We start from the raw sequence: 23,076 nt of genomic DNA, 5'->3' as shown, positions 1-23,076 counted from the left end.
CTATTTGCTAAGTTCATAAACAAAATGTATAATGTTTCAAAGGATACAATGACAGGACTACCCTGCATGAAATACAGGACTACATATAATTGATTAAAACAAATACAGAAATTTGGGGTTTGACTCAAACTCAAAAGAAAGGAATGGAAGTTAAAAGGACATTGTGACGTGTTAACTGACGCACTGGTATCGGCATCCACAGCAAATCCTTAGATGTTATAGAAGTTAGAGTTACTGAGTAGTTTTTAGCAAAAATCGAGCTCACTCAAATGCTAAATGTGTCTATGATTGCTAAGATTTGTAATCGTTTTCACCCCACCTCCAAGCCTACCATTCGTGGAAAGGCTCCCTTTGGCACACTTACTTACTCCTCTGTCGCTCCAACTAAAATAACTTTAGGCGTGTAATTGTGGGGGATTTTTGGGAAAATACTGTTCTGAATTCTGAATGTGCTCTTCTATTCAGTAATTAATGTCAATACCAGATCATGACTCTCTTGCATAATAATCTATTGTTTGGTTCAATCAACACAACACAAACGGACAATCCAAAAACACAAGTCTTTCTGGATAAACCCTGGGGCCAAAGTACAATATTGGAAGCAAGGCCCTCAAAATACAGAGAAAAAAACCATATCTCTGCTATACGCTGAGCACAACCAGGAGTGGAGTGGAAACTGACCAGTCTGAAATGGGAGTGACTCCAGGCCCATTGCCAGACATGTGGTTTATATAATGACGAAAACCTGCATTGTTCCCTCTGTCGGTGAAAGCAAACAAACAGATAATACTTTAATTTAGCCTCCAATTATATATTTCATTACAGGATTGGAATAACAGGACTGTCAGGGAACACTCTTAGATCTCTGGGGAGGGTTAACAGCCTTTCTGCTGAAGGGAAAATCTGGATCAGCCGCCGTGAGGCTGTTTGGAATTCAAACTGCCCTAATCTGATTGTGGTTTCAGTCAGTTAAGATGAAACAAGATGTCTGTGCATTCACGTGGACTGCAGTGAGAGGGGTGTGGGAAAGATTTGCATCCGTCCGGGCTTTCTGCCTGTGATTCTGAATAGGTGATCTGCAGCAAGAGATTCTCATTGGCTTCCACATGGGTCTCTCCTCCTAGCCCAGTGGAAGAATGACGAAGGTCTAGTTACACTTCTGACCGCCCCTATACTAACTCTACACAGCGAAGAAAAGTACACTGAAACTGCTGACTTTACATCCTACCTTTTCACCATGAGGAAGCTGCTGACTCACTATCCTAAGCTTTTACTTGAAGACAAGTGCAGCCTGTGTTTATATATCACCAAGTACAATAATAAGCATCTGGTCACCCTGAGCAAGTCTGAAAACAGCCTGTTTGAACAGCTGTACCTGTAATGGTCTAGAATGGTGTTGTCAGGAGTATGGTTAGGTAACGACTCCCAGGATGTATGTGTGTAAATATGTGCATGCACGCGTTTGTGTGTCTGTGTGTGTGTGTGCGTGTCTGCATGCGTGTGTCTGTCTATATGTGTACTTGGAGTTAGGAAACATCTCCTACATTTGGTCACCTGGAAAAAGACTGAATTAACTGATCTACGCAAACTATCCACCCTGAAATCTCAGGGACGGTAGACTTGCAATACATCAATACATCACACTGAGCTGAAACAGCGTGTGTGTAACAGATAGGGAATATTTAAACAAAAAAGAGAGAGACAGACAGAAAGGGATGATGAGAGAACCCAGGCCTGAAAGATGGAGGAGAGAGCAGAAGAAGAAAGGAACAGGAAGTGTGACTGATGGCTAGTCAACCTCAGCTACAGGTGTCACAAAGTACTCTTTTTCTCATGAACAGCACTCCAGTAATTAAGATGCACAATACAGTAACTGTTGGCACCTATTCAATCCATCTCTCAAGTGGCCATGACCCCCATTCCCTGCTGTATGGGGCTGAGTGATGACATTTGGAAAATATGGCGGGTTTAGAGGTGAGCTTTCCTACCTGAGCCTGGCCAGCTGTTATGTGGAGCACAGGAGGGAGAAAATGGACGTGTGAAATGTGTTCCACCTGGGGACTAGGAGAGCTGGATGCTGGCTGCCCACCAGGAGGAACATCTGGCGCTGTTGATTCTGGCATGGTGGCTGTTTCAGTCAAAACACCAACGGCCTCCGGCGTCCACCTCACTTTGTCAATTTTTTTTTCCTTTTGAACAATTTGGAATAAGGCAATTTCTCATTCAGCGGCTTTCCTCTTTATAGAAGTGGTCAGCCTCTGTGCTTAATGATACAGTCTGGATGAGGAGGTTAACCTTATGGGAGGTAGTGTTGGTAACCTAAATGTAGATTATGAACCAGAATGTCCTCTTGGGCTTGTAAAGGGTCTTCTCTATTCTAGCAGATATAGGGTTTGATAAGTCTTCCTCTATATAAACAGATATAGGATTGGACTAGTCTTCTTCTATATAAACAGATATAGGATCTTCTATATTCTGTTAGTCCAAGCACTTGTCCTCTCCAAGTTGAACTACTACAACTTGCTTTTCGCCAGTCTCCCAGCACGTTGTTCACAATGTGTGCTTGTTTTTGGCTACCCGCAATGCTTTGGGGCTATCTTGTTGTTATTATCAGTGACCTATGCACTTTGTAAAGCTCTCTCTTAGAAGTCGCTTTGGATAAAAGCGTCTGCTAAATGAATAAATGTAAATGCGCAACCTGCCCTCTCTAGAGGATTCAGAACGCAGCAGCCCGCCTGATCTTCAACCTCCCAAATGCTCCCATGTTACCCCACTCTTCATTTCACTCCTCTGGCTACCAATCACGGCCCGCACCAGATTCAAGACCCTGGTACTGACCTTCCGAGTGGTGAACGGGACTGCACCTGACTACGTCCAGTCTCTCGTCCAGCCTTACACCCCCACCCGCCACCTACGGTCTTCTTCTGACAACCGTCTGGTGGTCCCACCTCTCAAGAGCGCCCGCTCACAACCCAAGCTATTCTCCTGTCTGGCCTCCCAATGGTGGAATCATCTCCCCACCTCCATTAGAGATACTGACTGTCTCTCCACCTACAAGAAAAGGCTAAAGGCGCACTTGGTCCGGTAGTAACGGTATTTAAGAAAAGCTTTTGTTGGATCAGATGTTAGTTTATTTCCTCCGGGAACACAATGAAACTTATTGAGGGACTTGTTGCACTTGTTGGTTAGTTGTAACTGATTTAACTACTTGTACTTGCTGTGAATTGTATTATTGTTGCTTGCTGTCCTCCAGGTACACTCTAGCACTTTCGAGGATCATGTTATTTAATTGAAATGTGTTTAACTACATGCTCTTCTGGTTCTACCCATTGGCACTTATTTGCTTTTGACAATGTATGCTTCATGTTTTGGCTACCCACAATGTTTTTGGGGCTATCTCGTTTATGATCATTCACCTATTCACTTTTTGTAAAGCTCTTTCTTGTAAGTCGCTTTGGATAAAAGCGTCTGCTAAATGAATAAATGTAAATTTATATAAACAGATATAGGGTTGGACTAGTCTTCCTCTATGGAAGCAGAGTGTATCTGAGGTTCAGCTGTGTGTTTATGTGTGCATCTGCTGCAGATGACTCCAGCTCTGCCAGCTACAAACGCTACAGCCTCAGAATAACAGCTGGCACCAGGTCTAGAGCATTAGCAAGAACTACTACCCTTGACAAATTCCAGAACTTCTATACATTGTATTCAGCCATGCATTGTAAACCTATATAAAAAATCTAATTGAAATACAACATGTCTGAGGGAGTGCCTAATGTTAGTCTAACCCCCAGTTGTGGTCGCTAATGCAACACTAACAGTGGAAACTGGATCTAAGTAACATTGCATCAGGTGGTGGTTATTGTGCAACCAAACCACATTTGGAGCAGGAACCATGAAGCCAATAAGGGCTGTTACAGGGATAGGCATCACCGTCAGGGCGGAGCTTCATTAACTCTGGTATAGCACAGCCTCCCCAGGGACTGGACAGGCGACTGGAGAGAGCTTTGTTGTTGTGTTTCAGCCTGAAATGTGCCATCTGTAATGATGCGTCCAGAGAAGGTCTGTCCCAACTCTCTGCAACTGTGTGGTGATTTATGGTCCAACATGTGGTAATGGTTTAGACAAGCTGCTGGAGGTCAGCTAGCTAGCAGCTCTAAGACAGTTTGCACACCACATGTGTGAAACGAGGAGACAAGAGAGAGAGGAGTGAGAGAGAGGGGAGAGAGAGGAGTGAGAGAAAGGGGGGAGAGAGAGTGAAAGACAGAGAGAGAGAGAGAGAGAGAGAGAGAGAGAGAGAGAGAGAGAGAGAGAGAGAGAGAGAGAGAGAGACATGAACAAAAAATGTATTTTAAGACAACCCAAGCATTCAACTCAGACACACTTTCTCAAATTTCAACTTGATCTTTGTAGCCTTTGCAGGACAAGAATGAATACATTTCACACAGTATCTCAAGGAAATGTATGACTCTGTAATGTTTCACACACATGTGAGATGTGAATAGAAAGTTACCCATTTACACTTTTCGCAATCATTAACTACCGTGTTTTTGGGGAGTTTTGTGTCCTTCAGATCTCTCGAGAAGGGAAACCAGTAGAGACCACAACTGTCACCACATCATCACACAGCTAGGACAGTCAGTGGATTATAGCCCACAGAGCTAAAACATGGACTGTATTAAAAACAAAAAATTGTGTTTGAGTTGTAGGATAAAAGTACGCCGTACAATGAAGGCATTTATTTAACACTGATGCAAACCAGTCGCATTTTTTTATACATACATAAAGGTTAGCAAAAGAAGTGTCCATTCGCTTTTCAAGATGTTTTAGTTGCTGTTAGAAATAAGCAAAACATAGGATTATGGGCATAGATTAATATGGATTTAACAATCTAATATTTGATCTTTTCATAGTTGTTAGACTGACTGGTACAACGGTTCGATCAAAGCTATAAACAAACACATTAAACTGTAAGTACAATTATATACAATGTAAAAAAACAACCTCTAAACCATTTCAATTCAAGATTGTAAAATGCTGACTAAAACAAATATGTGATCTGTGATATGTACGCCAGTGAAATACAATTTAAGCTGATGACTAACTAAATGTTTATTCATGTGCCTCGTTAAAGCGCATCAGTTTAAAGTCTGTAATACCATTCATCCACACAAAACAGAGCCATAACTACACCACAGCAGCTTGAAACTTTGAGATCAGTATTCAGAGTGCCTGCTCTGAAACGTTACACATGTAAAACACTAACACTTAAAACTGCTTCCTTCATAAATTCTACACTTTATAAAACTGGTAAAGTGCTATCATAAAGAGAATGGAAATTAATGAGTGAATGCTGCACAAACTAAATATAAATGTGACTAGATTGTTAAAAAATAGTTCCCATTCTGAGACCCCATGAAAGTGCATGGTCATGTAAACCTAGACTGTACATCGCTCTCACTTGGATTTGGAAGTTCTTCGAATGTCTGAATCCAACCATCCGTCCATTTCAACCATTCCTCTTGTATAATACATTCAATTATATGTAATAACGAGACTTAGCCTTTGTCCATCAGTCTAAAAGCAGTCTTTTAAACTCTCAGATGAGATTTAATGGTTTCTTACTTGTGTGAAGAAATAACTGGACTGAGTCACAAGAGAAATTAGGTATGAACTCATGGCAAATCCATTCTTTCTTTTGTTTCTTTTCGAACTGTGTCAGTTCTTGAAATCCCTTGTCTGCCAGTTCATCATCTTCACCCAGGAAGGCCAGTCCCACACAAGTGCGTATAGGTATCAAAGGTATGCCAAGCCAAAAGAAAGAAGTTGGTACCAGGGTAAGGCAAAGCAAAGTGTACCTTCGAAGGTACCAAACTGTACATCTGTTGCGTGTCCAAGCAAGGTCGGTAGCAAGGTCCTTGTTCCCTCAGGACACTGTGGGGGACGCATGGACAGGTAGTCCTGGAGGTCCAGGGGTTCCCGGGGGACCTGGGGGCCCAACAGGCCCAGGCTTCCCTCTGGGTCCTGGCATGCCGTGGACCCCTGGCAGACCAGACTGGCCCTGGATCCCTGCAGGTCCCTTGGGTCCTGAACTCCCGTCTTTGCCCATGGCTCCCATGTCACCCTTCTGTCCAATTTCCCCGCGGGGGCCAGGTGGACCCAAGGCACCTTTAGCTCCTTTAATGCCCACCGCACCCTTGGCCCCAGTAGGCCCCACCTCACCCTGTGCTCCCTTGGATCCAATGATGCCTTTCTCACCCAGCGGGCCACGGTTCCCTCCTAGGCCCCTGTCCCCCTTATTACCAGTCAGGCCGACAGGACCCTTGGCCCCTGTCTCCCCTCTGTTACCTTTCGGACCGGGAGGACCAGGAATTCCTGTAGAGTGAGGGAAGCCAAACATGTAAACATGGAAAAACGAGTCATGACTCACAATGTAACTTACACAATAACTTCACAGTGAAAAATGTGTAAAATTATCGTTGCATGTGGACTGTACTCATATGGGACGTTTTCTACCTCAACGGTTCTCAAAAGCCCTCTGTGACATGCTTGCGTGTAAAAAGGGATATACAAATTGATTTTTGATTTTAAAACGCTGTACATTTTTGCCTCACATTTACACAAACACCACTGGCGGCAGAGCTGCCATGTCTTGCTCAAAGACCAATCCCCTCTCCCTCCCCACCCCATCCGCCCCTTAACATTGTATGCGCGTGTCTGCGTGTCCTACTGCATTTCCCCTACCTTTCACTATGGTGAAGTTTTGTATCAGCTGGCCATGGTGTGAATCCACCAGCTTCATCTCCTCCATCACCATGGACAGGTTCCGAACGTCCAGGTCCAACCTCACCCTGAGCATCAGGTCCTCTTGCCTCAAAACGTCAGCCATGTGCAGCAGCAGGTCCACGGTGCGGTTGAGGTTCTGCAGGTCCTCGGTGTGGCTGGAGAGCCGAGCTTGGCAGGAGGAGCTCTCCATGTTGATGTACTTGTACATGCTCTGGACGTGGCTGACCGTGGCGTTGATGCTGGAGGAGATGGTGTCGATCTCCATCTCAATGGAGATCATTCTGGCATCCAACGTGGTGAAGCGCTCTCCTGTGCGGTTCTCGTAGTATCTGCAGGGGGTCAGAACAGGACCAAAGGGGTCATGGTTAAAGGTTTGTTAAAATCTTGAGCAGGTTGAAGAAGTGGAGGTTTTGCTTGTGTGTTTTGAATGTACTATCCCTTAAGGTAAAATCTGGTACTTTCTAACCCAAGGGCCTGGTTTGTGCCTTCTCTTGAAACATATTTCTAGAGAATTCTGCCAATCAGGTTTGGCTTTCCCTCATAGCAAACAACATACAATCTTGAATTCAGACACCAAGCCAATTCACCCACTCTGAAGTGATAGTGCGGGTCCAGTCAGGGTCCAGAATGTTCCTGGATGCTGTGCATGTTGTTCTCCTATGTATAGCTGTTTTTGGTCTATGTATAGCTGTTTGTACAACGGTACTTAGGAATGGTTTGCTGAACCCAATGCTAGTTTCCTCAAGGATCACAATGACTCTTGGTTAGAGACTTGTTGCTCTTGTTGGTTAGTGGTAACTGATTTAAACTGTTGTATTCGCTGTGAAATATTCTATTTTAGTTAATCCTATTTTTTATTTTTACTGTTGCTTGCTTTTCTACAGGTACACTTGCACTTAGCAATTCATGTTGTTTAATTGTAACTTGCTTAACTACATGCTCTTATGGTTCTTCCCTTTGGCACTTATTTTTGGGTTGTTCACAATGTCTGCTTCTTGTTTTGGCTACCCGCAATGCTTGGGGCTATCTTGTTGTTATTATCAGTGACCTATGCACTTTGTAAAGCTCTCTCTTGGAAGTCGCTTTGGATAAAAGCGTCTACTAAATGAATACATGTAAATGTAAATGTTTTATACACATTCATGATGCCAGGGTGGGGGGTCAATATCTAACCTGGAGTGGTAGTGGAGGTCATGCATGTTCTCCTCGTGTTCATCCATGAAGGAGGTAAGGTTGTCCAGCTGCATCTGGAGGTTCATGACCTGCAGGGTGAGGTCGTGGACCATCTCGGAGCTCATGCTGATGCGCTGGTGGGTGGCGGAGATGCCGCTCTGGATGCTCCTCACTGTCTGGGTGGTGGCGCTGGAGTTGGACTTGAGGCCGCTTAGTACCCGGCTGTAGTTCTGCCAGTCGGCAGTCATCTTCTGGAGGACTAGGGTCTCCTCATCCGTCTTCCTCTGAAGGGTGTCCATCCACAGAGCGCTGGGTCGGAAAAGAGCGTCCAACATTAAACAAACGTTTTTGTCTTTGAAAAGTTAAAGAGCTAGCATGTTTTGGTTCAGAGTTATGGAGGCCGGCTCCTACCTGAGGGCCACCGTGGTGTTGACCTGTTGGACGGTGGCCTTGAGGTCGTACTGGTCCTGGGACAACGTCTTCATGCTCTCATCAGTCTCTGTGATCACCGCCTTCCACCCATCAACCTGGTCCAGGTACCTCTCAAGCGATTGGTTGATGAGTTTGATTGACATGGAGTAGTTCTGCATGTCACGAGTCATCCTGTTACTCGCTGTCTTCAGGGTCTGCTGGGTCTGAGATGCCTGGTCCAATACCTGAAGAGGTAAGTGGACTCATTCAACATTTCAGCCAATAGCAGTGTTTGTGTGATTGGTTGTTTGAGGGACAATTGGTAATAAAATGAATAACATATTTCCTTTCTTTCATGTTGCAGATTGATGAATAAAAAGGTTACTAAGAATATTTCTAAAATACAGTACCAGTCAAAAGTTTGGACACATTTTCCCATGTGTTCAAACTTTTGACTGGTACTGTACACACACACACACACACACGCACACACAGATACACTTACACACGCACACATACAGACACACACACATACAGATACACATACAGATACACACACATATACACGTACAGATACACACACATACACATACATACCTACACACACAGATACACACACACACAAATACACATACAGATACACACACAGATACACATGCACACACACAAGCAAATCACAGGTTGGCAAATTATCACGTTGTTCACATCACGTACAGTACCAGTCAAAAGTTTGGACACATTTTCCCATTCAATGTGTCCAAACTTTTGAATGGTACTGTATATCGTATTATTATCGCTATACTATTCTACTGACCTGCTCCTGCCCCAAGATTATCTTCTGCAACTCTTCAAACTCTCTCTTGAGTCGAGCCACCTCCAGCCCATAGTGGGCCAAATCCAGACAGCCAGAACAATTACTGGTGCTGCTCAGATCTTGGGAATGAGGAATGAACCAATGTTATACAGTGATCTGTTGATGATGAACCCACAACCTACATACACCACTAACACCATGCTCAAATCGCCTATGCTATCAGGGGAAGGTATATAGCTCCAAACATCCCATTGGTGTAGAAACGTGTAATTCAATGCCACACAACCAGTGTTCAGGGTTGTGTGGCATTAGGGTTCAGTTCAGGGTTCAAAAACTCCTTAGGGTCAATGGAACAGAACAAAGATTCTATCCCAGCAGAGGTAACCAGAGGTAACTGAGAAGTATGTATCCTATAGCGATCTCAAGAGATTCATGTCTCCCCAGGGTCTCCCCATTTCAGGAGGCCAGAACATGGGGCTAGAGAAACCTCTCCCCCCTCCATGAAGAGACACCCTCACATGCTCCCTCCTGGCCCAAAGTTCCATATTCCATGACCCACATGTCTGTACTCTTCGGATGACCTACTTTGGACACTGAGATGTGTCTCTTTTTGACGGGGGGGGTGGGGGGTGACTTCTGCTCGGAAGGCCTCTGCAGGAAGTCTTGGTATGCTCCACTAACTCTGTTTACCACTCTTCACCTCTCTGGGAATGGATGAACTACCGAGGCCTGCTGACACAGCTAATATGGGCTTATTGTCTAGTGTGGCTGAGTTAGGTAGAGTATGGTGCTGGTCATGTCTACAGGTCCTGGGTTCAAGTCCCTAAAGGTTCATATCCATACTTTAAGTCTGCCATACTTGTGCTGGAGTGCTGTAAGTACAGTGAATAGCTACACTTCTCAGCTGCAGCACAAGCAGTATGCTTGTCCATTATGTAGAATACAGGTAGAATGTCTTGTACCTTCAATACTCTCCTGAACTTTGGTAATCTTCGTGTGAAAGTGTGATTCCACCTCCGATAAATTGTCAACTTTCCGGAAAACTGAGGAGGCATGAAGAAATTGTTAGTTAGCAAGGTTGGCTTCATGAGGAATGAAGATAAATCCACCAGTATGAGTAGTTGTTTTCTGCCTCAACTGAGCTTAATAATTTGGTCATTTCTGGGACCTTTCTTTCATAATGTTCGAGTTTGCGATGTAGAGATTTACAATATGTGTTGGCAGGAGGCAGAAGTTATAAGGGCTGGTTCCCAATACAACACACAACTTACAGGGCACAACTATAGGAAATGACTTAGCCAGCTGCTCGTTTCCTCGTGGACTACAGCTCCCAAAGGACCCACAGTCGTGTTTAAACACACGCTGGAGGAGGCCGTGCTGCGTATTATAACGTTCTAATCCCAGAGCCTAGGGATTAATAACGGCAGAGCTGGAGTCTGTTTATCCTCACAAATGCTTCCATGTGTCGTTCACATACCACCTGTTTAACTGCATTAGGATCGTGGTGTACTGAGTTTGAACATGACTTATTGGAGACTAGAGGTGTTGTTGGTTCTATAGTCTAGGTATGGGGGTTGATCAACATGCATTGTGATTCACTGTCCATGTAGCTTTTTGCATGTTTGAAAACAGTCAGAATGCTTATACGAGCATAAACTATTGTCTCCAATCCTTTCTGCTAGATGTCGTAAGCAGATGGCTAAAGTTTACAGAACTGAAGGGAGGTTTGGAAAAGAGGCTACTCGGTAAAAACATACACTTTGTAAACACTGCTGAGGAAGGCAGGCTTGAGCACTGCCTGAGCCAGAAACATGAGATATACATTCTCAGATACTAAGACCCGCTGTGTTTCTTTAGTTATCTGAAAATCCCTTTGGGTTTTGTTCTCTCAATTATTTAATCTAGTGAATACTCAAGCAACAAGCAGTGTTAACAAGAGTTTCAAACAAAAGTGGTTTGTCAAATGATGCGCTTAAAATCTTCAAGACTTGATCTTGGTCTAAAATGTTGTAAAGGTCACACAAATGTGACACTGATAGCGAACACTTGTTATATAATGAAGTATCTGGGAATTTCACCAATGTGAAACAGATGTGGGAGTAAGGGGACATAATATGGAAACCTCAACATATCACTGCTTCATGTTCTCCCTCTCTCCCGCGTTGTTTGGACAGGGTCAGCCAAGCACAATGTTAGAGTTTCTCCATGATAAAGTTTACAATTCTTTGTTCTTATTTGGTTTCACGGCTGAGTGGGTGTGGGTTCGTTGACATAAACTGTGAGCGGACCCTCTTGGTACCAGGGCTAGGCTTTGCCACTGCCGTGAGGAGACCTCAGCTCCACTTTAACCTTCTCACAGTTACAACCAGAAATCTCCCAGGGAGTGCTGAGGTATTGTAAAAAAAATAGATTTACGGCCTCCCCTCTCAATCCCAAAGACCTCCTGATGCATCTAGCATCTGCTATTACTGTAATATTTGTCATGTATGACACAATAAACCTGCTATGAAACGTAGGTTTATATGATCCAGGGAAACCAGTGAGCCTTATTGTTTTACACAGAACTCTTGAAGGCCTCTACCACAATCCTGCTTCTCCCTTGTTATGGCTCATAGAGGAGCACTGTGGTCAGTCAAGCATGACTAAGGGACCAGGGTCTGCTTTGCCAGGGACACCAGATGACGAGGAGTTTGAGACGCTATTGGACGCATGATACCTGCTGGAAGGCTAAGCTCTGGGCAAAAATGACTCACTCTACAATCCCAAGTCAATCTGGATTCAATTTTGGTTGAGTTCATTGTAGTCTGTAGCTTGGGTGCAGTGAATTGAGCCAAAAGTGGATGGAGTGTCAGTGGAATACTTAAGCCCAAAGCGAGACTGAGCCCAACCAACCAGCAGGTCTCCTTCAAAGTTCCAAACTCAAGCCATTGGGACGAACAGTTACAAACCAATCAAAACGTAATTTGGTGGCAGTCAATTGCCAGCTAACTTTTAACTCTGTAATATGATAGTGTGATGCCACCTACCCAGTGATGCCAGCACTGCCACAGCAATGATGAGGAAGGCAAAAAAGCCATAGAGGACCTTGACAGCCAGCTGGAGGGAACGGGTCTGTTGGCACTTAACACACCCACCCCGGGTCCTGCCTGAGGGCAGGCACACACACACACACACAGAATCATCTGGATAAGTCTGGATGAATCTGGACTGAGTTATAGATGCAGTGTTATGTTAGCCTAAGATTTAAGACTTTCACTGGCATGGAGGGGAAGAAGGGAGTGGAGACCCCATATACTACTTAGAGAACAACCAAAATAAATATTACAATATCTTCTGTAATATCTATATCTAAGCTTGCTGTAACAATGTGGGGAAACTGGCTACTGACTGATTATGGTCATAATCACATGGAGTAGAAGTGTTTGTGTGTATTTGTGTGTGTCTGTGTGTGTGACTGATTGCGTGCCTCTGAGTCGAACTATGTAAACCAGATGGAACAAGCACGCACAAAAACAAAGCTGTGATTTCAGGCGCGTGGAGGCACACACGCAGACACACATGCACACCACGACAAGCTAAGGATAAATTCCCTACACGGCTTCCTGTTTACACAAAATGGCTGCTCCGATGTTACTCATTTGTGTCACTGTTTAGGGAATGTCTTCAGGGCAATCAACATTGCACTGGGACATAGAACATGCGTTGGGAACCCAGCACATTAACAGTTATTTTGAATGCTTGAAAACAGCGCAATTGTACTGTATTTTTCGGAAAATAAGCCGCATTTTCTATAAACCGCACCCCACCAGAATGGGAGCCCTGTGTTTGTAAATCTGAGTATATACCGCACTGGAATATATGCCGCACTTGATACAGGAACAATGATACCAAGCAATGCACGAGTATAGGCGATCTTACAGCATTCCGTTGTGTAACACACTTCGAAAACAAAAGCAAGTAAGTGTGTAATGTATCATATTTTGCCCGGGAATTAACTGATATTTAAATAGCATTCACGAAAAAAGTGTTTCTACTGGTGTTTTGTTATAAAAACGTGCTATAAGCCGCATCGAAATATAACCTCCACAAGAAAAATGTAATATCAGGATATAAACCGCGGCTTTATTTCCGAAATATACGGTACATTAGCCTGACGTTGTCATACTCATAATTCTAGTCAGAATATGAGTTTGATACCGCGTGTTTCAACCGAACCCGAAAAAAAAAGTCTCTTTGCTCAATTGAATAGACCTACAAACAATCAGACCAACTTAGTGTGTTGTTTGTCTGTAATAACCCAAGCGCTCCTTGGTGACGTGGTTGATTACATTACTGTTGATAATCTGTCCATCATCGTATAAAGCCCGCTCTGACAATTTGATTGGTCCGAACAGCTCTTGTTCGGACACAGTTTTTCCTCAACCGAGAGACCCCAGACCCAACTTCCCGACCAAATTGTTTTGTGGGCGGGGCTAAGTTTGGCTGGCACCCAGGCTAACGGTACACATGTACTGGAGCTCCTTTTTAGCAAATATCCAGTAACAAAAAGGGTAAGTTATAAGTTGGGAATCTATGGTCAGTGGAGGATAGACAGATGGAGTATATGTTGTAAGTAATGCACAGAGTCGTCGGATTCAAAGAAAGTACAATGGTTTAATGCTTGCTAAAAAGGAGATCAAATCTGATCGCAATACAAAGTTTGTCATATTCTAGTCTTAACAAATGCTCACCCTTCCCCCAGGGTGATAAGAAAGCCTAAAGTTTAGTTTGGTGGGCTCTGTTATCTGCTGACAAAGCATGCTAAGCATTTGTATTATTCAGTATAAAACATCACATTCTTAATTTCTCCGACATATGTATGCGGTTGATGTATGTGGGTTAATACAATGTTCCTCACCTCTGAAGGAAGGCATCTCCTCCTCCTCTCCAGTAAGGTCCTCCTCTGGAAGACACACATACACACACAGGATAAGTGTCTCTTCTAGCGATCATCAGCTTCACAATTGCTCAAGTAAAATATCTTCAAACTTGACCTCAGACTTTGACCTCTTCTTCATGCAACGACAGGAAGAAGTTAGAAGATGATGGAAGTACTATCTGTTGACAACGGCTGCTTTTCCAAAAACCTAATCAATTCAAGGCTCAGCTGAAAGCATTTTAGCTTTCAGTATTACATTTATCCTTACCTTTAAAGAGCTGGTTCTCGTATCCACAATAGCTATCTGCCAAACAGAGAGAAAGAGACATGAAAATTGCAGTCACACTTGACACTGTCATAGCACTCATAAATCTCTGGATAGGGATTGTGCTGAAATTCTGAGTCCAAAACACAGAGCACCTAACTGGGGCTGGGTATGGACGTGAGGTCATAGTTGGCGTGCATCTTATAATTAGATGCCTTAAAACAGAATTTTTGGGGGTTCTGTTGAATCTGCGTCTCTGACCAATATATCACATACTTCCTGTAGAGGACTGTGGCTGGCATGGAAATGTATGAGCTGTCAAACACATGCAGGGCCCCAATGCAACATTACAGAAACTACCAAATAGGAAGCGATTTTCTCTGTGTGTGTGTGTGCATGTGTTTGCGTGTTCATGTTGTTGGTTTATTATAATGCCGTCATTTCTTTCTCTTCCGATTGGTCGACAGGAGAGGGCAGAGGGGGGTGGAGGCTAAATGATGACTGAGACAGAGGCAATCTGAACATATGCCAGGACAGCTACATACTCACATAAATAACTGCTGAAACCTTATTAAACTGCAGTTCATGCTTCATAGAGACAGATGCTGAATAATGTCCAGAATGTGATTTATTCTGTGTGGGCATATTGTCTAACTGAGATATGTAGACATTTAGGAGTAGACCATGCTGTCAAGGTGCATAACTTTGGACCAGAAACATATGAATGCTACAAATGTGTTGCATTTGAGACCATAAAACAAACTGTAACACAATTTATTTATTTTACGAAATAACCTATTTTTGTTTGGTGTAGGTCGACACAAATCCCCTATAACACAAATATAAGGCTGCTGTGGGCATCTACCCTAACACATTCTATTCTGAAATGATCCCAAGTCTGTCTATGAGTAGTGTACTTCTGGAAAAAACAAACAAGAATCATGGTTGTTAACTTGATTTGCTCAAACCTTAAAATATAGAGCTTAGACACAGGCTATCCATCTTGATCCAGTAACGACATTACCAGACATAAACTTCCTACATTGGGATAGGAAATGACTCAGCATAAAGGTGTAAAAAATGAAAGAGAGCACTTTCACAATGTACAGAGGGGAGAAATCATACTGGATGTGAGAGGGGGGAGAGAGGGAGTGAGAGAGGAGGCTGGGGTATAGAGAACTAAAAGTCTCTGTTTATGTGAGCTGGTGGAACAGCTGAAGTCAGGTCTGGTGAGGGCCCAGAGAAAGAGCAAGAGTGAGTTGTCTCAGACTTTGCGTTCCTCAGTAAGTCACGCAGGTGTTTCAGTTGACTCACACATCATAACAAACCAAAACACACAGAACTCTAAAAGTCAGACCTACTCTGCCTTAGATGCCTGTATGGAAAAACAAGTCTACTGCGTCAATCTGTAACTCTACATTTAACATACACACACACACACACCTTGGTGGTATAACATCAGATGTGTTTCTAAGATGGAATCAGCATGAGCCAGACAGGTGTGGGGAGACTGGCTGCTTGCCTGAATTTGAAATTAGGCTGTAATTGGAAAAACTGAGTTGGAGAATACCCAGAGTGTTAAAATGTGAACAAATATACTGAACAAATATGAGCACAGGTGCCTGAAAAGGAAATAGAGGAAAAACTACATTCAACAAAACCTAAAAAAATCACAACTTTCAAAGTAGGAGTTAGGGAGGACTTTCTCATCTAAAATAAAGTTCATAGTCAAATCATGCACAATATGCCATGTAATACAAAACTATCAATTTGGTCTAGTAGTTTAAAGGAACTAAAAGCATCCATAAAATAATATTATTTTCTTTTTTTTAAACGTCCTCAAGGCTAATGCTATTAAGGGGATCTGCTTTTCCTGCGTTCTCAGATATTCTGGACTCTCCTGACCACAGTGGTCAAACAGAAAGGTAGGCTACAGTTCCATACAGCAAGGTTAGGCCTGCTGTATAAAAGGTTACAACCCATAACGCTATCATTAACTTTCATAAGTATGCATGTTTAATTGCACGCTGTCTGCTTAAGTGATGGACTCACTCGGTACACTTAGGGTTAGAGTTAGCTGTAGCTAAGAATAGCTCTTTCACTGTGATATTTAAGTTATGGTAACATGTTAGTTGTGTAGCATAGTAACCATGGAATCCTTCTAGTTGTGTCAAGTGGCATGGTGACACTCTGCCAACTCATAGTAAGTGCTGTGTTTAATTCCTGCATAGGGAAATGTTTAGTGCTTAAGTGGGTATCTCTGAGAATCATGCTAGCATGTTAATCATGCTAGTTGTGTAGCATGCTAACTGTAAGGGTATAGTACATTTACATTTAGTCATTTAGCAGACGCTCTTATCCAGAGCGAATTACAGTAAGTACAGGGACATATCCCTAAGGCAAGTAGGGTGAAGTGCCTTGCCTAAGGACACAATGTCATTTGGCACGGACGGGAATCTAACCGGCCACCTTCTGATAATTAGCCCGATTCCCTAACCGCTCAGCCACCTGACTCCCTATGTACAGTAGTGGATGTATCAGAATAGAGGTGAGAGCACTGATAGTGTGATTGTGCTACACAGAGAGGATTAGCCCTGTGAAAACTTCGTAATATTTCAGGTTGCTCGTATGAAAGAAAGGCAGCACAGATCATTTGTCTGCTAGCTTGGCCAGATGTTGTACAGTGCATACCCAGCAGCCACCTATGAAAACATGGGTACAGTTATACTAAAACACGAGTGCAGGAACATTAGCACTGCACACTACCTTACACAGTACCTCTATTCCAAACATTATCTGATTGTCTTTAACCAGCACCATGTGCATACCTGTGTAGGTGAAAGGTAAGAGTTGACAGAATTTCTGCTATTATCTGTTTTGTTGTACCTGTCCAGGTGGTTTGGAACCTAGCCGTAGACCACTATGTCATTTCTGGGTCTGAGGGCAACATCTGGGCTTTAGTCCTGTCATGAGACCTTAGTTCTTCACTTCCTTATTTATGCTGTGTCGTTCCCAGTGTTGAGTCTTCACAACTATATTCTCTTCCTCCAACCACCATTGTTGTTATGTCAGCACACACTGGGAACTCAGACCACAGAACTCCCAGTTTGGGTTCTACTGATTTTGGTTCAAGATGGGACCCTTTTACCAATAACAAGGTTCTGTAAACGACTAAAAAGGGACATACAAGATCATTTTTTCTAGCAGAACCATTTAACACAAGACTGAAGACCATTTCTGCAGTCTAGAAAACCTGCTGACCAATCCCACTGTCTGGACCTGAGAATAGTCTGACTTCATTTCTGCAGACCCACCAGGGAATCTGACACAGTTAATAGGAGTAAACTCCTGAATCTGAGACCCTTTTCATGTTAAGAGCAAGTAGCACTGTCTTAACACTAGTGGTGGGCCGTTATCGGCATTCACGCACTGCGTTAACGCAAGACTCTTATCGGGCGATAAAAAAATATCGCCGTTAATCTATTCTCAAAGTTGGGTTGGGAGCTGGGTCTATACTACGCAAGCTATGATGACTTTCACCTTGATATTTTTGCGCGGATGTATACCTAGCCGAATTGCACTGTAGGGGGTTAGGGTTAGGGTCGTCGTCAAACTACGATGTTTGAGTGCAACCAAGGCAAGCCCGTCAGCAAAGCTCTATCACCCAAGCTAACTAATCTAATAAACAGTTAATAAACACAAGTACATCTTATTGAACATAATTTATTTTCATCACCAATTATCATAGTAGAACAGCGTTCTCAAGCAGTTTGTGATGCATTTTGGAAACAGGAGATGAGCCCCTGGTCTAATGCGCCACCTGGCTTGAGAAACCCGTTCTCAAAGACTTACTTTTAGTCATTATTTGGGTAGCACACATATTCTGAAGGCCTTCGGGGGAATTCAAATGAGCCATCGCCAAGATTACAGTGAGATTAATCTAGATTAAAAAAAAAAAATCTATGCCCACCACTACTTAATACTGTGTTGTGTCCACAATCCTAATGACTCACTAACTCACTACGTCATATACTTGCCCTTCTCTCACCTCTGATCCATCAACCCAAAACACTACACAGACAAAACATACTGATTTACTATTTTAAGTGTTCACCTCATTTGACGAGGGCCCGACTCCAAGTTTTTGAAACAGAGACCAAAAAGGGAAGGTTTTCCCAACCAGCAGGGGGTCGTAACCACAACTAATAAAGACAAGTGTCTCCTGAAACTCCTGCTGACACCCTTCTGGTTCTGACTTTCCCAGATGGGGCAGAGGGGGTGTCCTCTGGGCCATGAAATGACTGGAATGTGTTGATGTAAACTGCTTAGCCTTGAAGGAAAGAACACAAAAACGGCCTTGATGTGGTTTTTGGGGTAACAGTCAAAAGATGAAAGTTGGAGCTGTGAACAGGCAAACGTTGCCTCGCATTAAAACAGTACATAAAAGACAAAAGGAGGGAAAGAAAGGAGGAAGACAGAGAGAAAAGACATCAAAAACAATCCTCCCTCTAGCCCCTTCAGCAGACCATACAAGGTTCATCCTTTTCTGTGATTCTGGAGTTTTGTTTTGACTGTTCCTTAGACTTGTTTTCCAACACTCTCCGTATGCCAGCTACACACCTGCTGCCCCCTCCTCCCCTCCTTCTTCTATGGTGCCTCTTTCTTGTTCTTCAGCAGGAATGTGTTGACCTGCATGTTCGGGGTCTGCAAACTGCCCTGCTCCAGTGAAGCACACTCCAAACAAGACTCAGACAGACCTCCTACCTGGACCCAAAGGGCACTGACCTGTGCCCAGCAGTTACTTGTCCAGGTCCAAACCTTTTCCCAGCAGGAGAATAGTCTAAAGCTGACCCCGAAGTAGTATACAAGCAGCGTACCCATCATGCATTGCATGTAAACACACTTTACTACACTTTCCAGAGGTTTATGACACCTCCTACATATCCATTACCGTGTTATTCGTCCCCTTTTTCCCATGATGGAAAAGGACCCCTCTCACTTCACAACCTTTAATACCCCTTAGAGGGTTCTTCCGTCAAAACACACCAACATGATTTTACCCGTACTTATATAGTGGTTGTTCCCCCTAGAGAGTTTTCAAAGCTCTGTGCTAAACCAATCCTTTAAGGCTCCCATTTCATGCGTTTCAACGTTGACAAAAGCTTAGAATGTAACATTAACCTTTCAGTATGGTTTGTGTAAGATACCCCATAAAAATTATCGTAGGCAGATCCGAGGACTGTGAGTCCACACGGTCTCGAAGAAATATGAGGCCGCTCAGTGTTCAAAGCTGAGCCCAAGTCTAGCGTCCAAGAACAACACAGACGCGCTCGCTCAGAATCCTGCCTAGCGCGGTCGAAAAACTGGTCTGTCTGCACATTCGGGTGCTGGTGCACTTTCAAGTCCCCCACATGATCTACCACCAGCCCGAATCCCACCCTCTACTGTGGTACAACACCGGTTTGCTGTCGCACGCTGACGCAGAAACCAAGGGCAACATTGGGGGCTGCAGGTTTCCACACAGACGTGGTATTCTCTTACCTTTCATGGTGACTTCTTTAGGATGCCTCAGATCAGGATGTAAACAGATTCCAAGAAAACTGTCCTCTTCACTTAGTCTTGGTGTCCTGAAGGAGAAGCATGAGAGGAACTAATTCAGACAGTGCACACATGTCCATGTAGGGTCAGTCGTTTCCCCTCACAAAATGTAACTCAGGAGGTGACGCTGTGTGGTCATAATAAGACTTACTTGTTGCTTCCACAACAGCTATCCAGCCCGGCTTATATCTATACAACTTGAACAAGACTTCCTCATCAAGCCCATGGACTCTGTCTCTCTCACAGACACTCAAGACAGTTCACTACTGGTGCTGACAGGAACAGGAGAGGCAGGCTGTTAGTCCACTAGCAAATGCAAAGACTGAGTATCTACCGAACACACCAACGTTCCCAGGCTGCATGCTATGTTGGCTTCACTACAGGCTGCAGCTTTTCAACATCCTGCCTTTCTCCTCCATGGCCAGAAGAAACTGATACCTTGCACCGAAACCATGTGCAGTTTAGACAGGAGGGAGAGAGGGAGAAAGACACAGAGAGAGAGAGAGATGGGAGGGGTTGAGAAACAAGGAAAATTAAAGAGCGTAGAGAGGGTAAAGGAGGGATGGGAGGAGAAAAGAGAGGGATAGAGAAAAGAGAAGGGGAAAGGAAGGCGGGTGGGTGGGTGGGTCCACATGTCATAGAGTCAGGTTCGTCTGGTCCAGCCTAATTGCTAACAAATGTTTGAACATTGAGGAATGGCCACCTTAAAAGTCTTTGGTCTCTGCTGTTTGAAAATGAAACGGTTTCCTCCAATCCTCCTTCCCTACATATCAGACATATTCCACATTCAAATGAAAGGAGGGGAAGCTAGCTCCTGTCAGAGAGCAGTATGTCTTCAGTGGAAGGTTACAGACCACATCTAACATCTGTGTAATTGACTTACCACAAAGTACATCCACCATCTATTTGTCATGCTGTTGGATTATAGGTCAGAAAGACTTATTAGAGCACACTGGATGTTCATTTCCACTCCCAGTTCACCTTAAACATCATGGAACATTCTTAAAAGACAGATCATGCTAAATTCCCTTTCCTAAATTCTGCACACCTGGTATAAGGTTGAAATAGGGCTACCTGCTAATTACCATGCTGACCATTTCTCTTTGATCCCTTAAATACCATGCCTACCATAACACTATTCTCTTCGTCAGAATCATAGTTCCTTCCAGACACCACTAGATCCACTAGGATCTGTTTTCCATCAGCAGAGTTTAGATCATGCCAGTATTCATTAACCATGGGGAGAAGACCAGCCCTGCAGGACCGTGAGGTCAGGGAGAGGGAGACCTAGTACACTGATAAGGGGTTTACAATTATTATTTTTTGGAAACTGATTACATCAATCGATTTCAGTAATCTCTTAAATATGCAGGTAATCTAATCTCTTAAATATATTAGTAATACACATTGTAATCAATCTACAATTGTACAATCTACAATTATTAGATTGTATAAAAATGTAGTTTTCTTGAAGAAAATGCTTTGATTTCTTTTCACTATCACTAGTTTAAGGTAATAACAGTTTCCATAAAAGTTTTAAGTACTCTGAATTAAGGTTTACAGTGTACTGTATAACAAGGAGATCTAACATTGGAGCACAAAGAAGGTTCTAGAATCAAGATCAGCAAAGGAAGGAGACCGAGGACCAGAGGACAGGAAGAGGAGGGGGCCCAGTCTTTCAGGGCAGGAAGGAGAGGAGCCCTATTACTACAGAACATGTAGGTGGGAGGACACTAACACAGCTTCCGGATGGGTTGGTGAAGTTGAGGTGGTTTGGTGACACCTGATGATGTACTTCAGTCAATCGCCTGGACCTGAACCCTGATTTCCCATAGGTAACACAAACAAGTTTTCTCATTGCAAAACTACCTTTGCCACCTCTGCTGTCTCCAACTGCTGAAACCTAAGCCTCCTTCACCTTCATATGAACTGATGCTTGACAGTGTCTCTCGACCTCAAGGGCCCTGTACTATCCAGTCTAATGGTCTCACTCCTCTGTTTTGAAATCCAGTCCCAAGACTCCTATGATAAAGTCCACCAGAACCAGAGAAACAACAAAAACTGGTTCCATCGCATTCAGCTGCTCGTTCCTCGTCACAGTTGGGCGATGATGTCACTCTCTGCTCATCATGATCCTCTGATGTTGCCTTCAACAACGGAGGCGGTGACCTTGGACCGGAGAGAAGACTGACTCAGGTCGTAAATTAACGGACTGACAAACACGGCCGGACGCTCCAGGAGTCCATCTGCCCTCTGGAACGGCTTCTGACAGCTATTTGTTTTGCATAGACATGGATCCCAGCTTGATTCAATTTGAAGAGCCATTTCTTCAGAATGCAAGCTGAAAGAGATTCCAAAATAGACAAAGGGAGAGATGGGGGAGGGGGGGGCAGAAAGATTCTCAGGCTTTCTTGATTATCTTGATATCCGAGAGAGAGAGAGAGAGAGAGAGAGAGAGAGAGAGAGAGAGAGAGAGAGAGAGAGAGAGAGAGAGAGAGAGAGAGAGAGAGAGAGAGAGAGAGAGAGAGAGAGAGAGAGAGAGAGAGGGGAAACAAACAGTGACATCTGGTCATGATGTGAGATAAGTAAACTCTGTGTAATAAGTTCAAACACAAGTGACCTGGACACATGAACAGTGTCAGTGTGCCCTGATTCAACAGATTCTTTCAACAAAGGAGCTCAACAGGCTTGTCTATGATTACTGGGAGCTGATGACTGCTTTGACCACTGATGAGCGTTCAGTTAGGCTTGGCTAGAGTTCCAAAGAGGCTATTTTTAAACTTAAATTGGTCTCTTTAACAAAACAGGTCTTGAGGCCTGAGGGACAATAAGAAATTAGGACAATGAGGAGGACTTGATGTCTGCCTCCTAGTGGAGACTAAAAGTTGTAGTTGTGTTGTTGCTGGTGAGGGTTGCAGGAACCCTGTTTCAAAGTATAGCATGTAACCAACTGTCGGCCCAGCAAGGGAAGGGGGGGGGGGGGGTGCTCAGAGAGCCTGTGTGTGGTTGTGTTTATGTGTGCTACAAACTGCAGATTTCAGTGTTCCAAAGAAAGTGATAATGAAACTGGCTGCCTCTGAAGTTGACCTTGGCTAGACATCCACACAAATGGGC

General features: G+C 43.7%; 1 protein-coding gene across 1 annotated transcript; it reads right to left on the bottom strand.

The window, feature by feature from the left end:
- Positions 1-4,721: 4,721 nt before the first annotated feature.
- On the bottom strand, positions 4,722-20,494 carry scara3 (scavenger receptor class A, member 3). The gene is made up of 11 exons (XM_047022049.1): positions 20,114-20,494; positions 19,906-19,991; positions 14,368-14,403; positions 14,079-14,123; positions 12,208-12,327; positions 10,144-10,224; positions 9,182-9,300; positions 8,368-8,612; positions 7,957-8,265; positions 6,742-7,112; positions 4,722-6,372 (listed from the first exon to the last, which is right to left on the bottom strand). The coding sequence occupies exons 2-11, from the start codon at positions 19,910-19,912 to the stop codon at positions 5,924-5,926; spliced, it is 1,782 nt and encodes a 593-aa protein (XP_046878005.1). The 5' UTR covers positions 19,913-19,991; positions 20,114-20,494; the 3' UTR covers positions 4,722-5,923.
- Between the last annotated feature and the right edge of the window lie 2,582 nt (positions 20,495-23,076).

Source organism: Hypomesus transpacificus, chromosome 6, assembly GCF_021917145.1.
Source record: "Hypomesus transpacificus isolate Combined female chromosome 6, fHypTra1, whole genome shotgun sequence".
NCBI classification, from domain to species: domain Eukaryota; kingdom Metazoa; phylum Chordata; class Actinopteri; order Osmeriformes; family Osmeridae; genus Hypomesus; species Hypomesus transpacificus.
The sequence above is the reverse complement of the archived record's forward strand: the minus strand, read 5'-3'. Positions and strand labels throughout refer to the sequence as shown.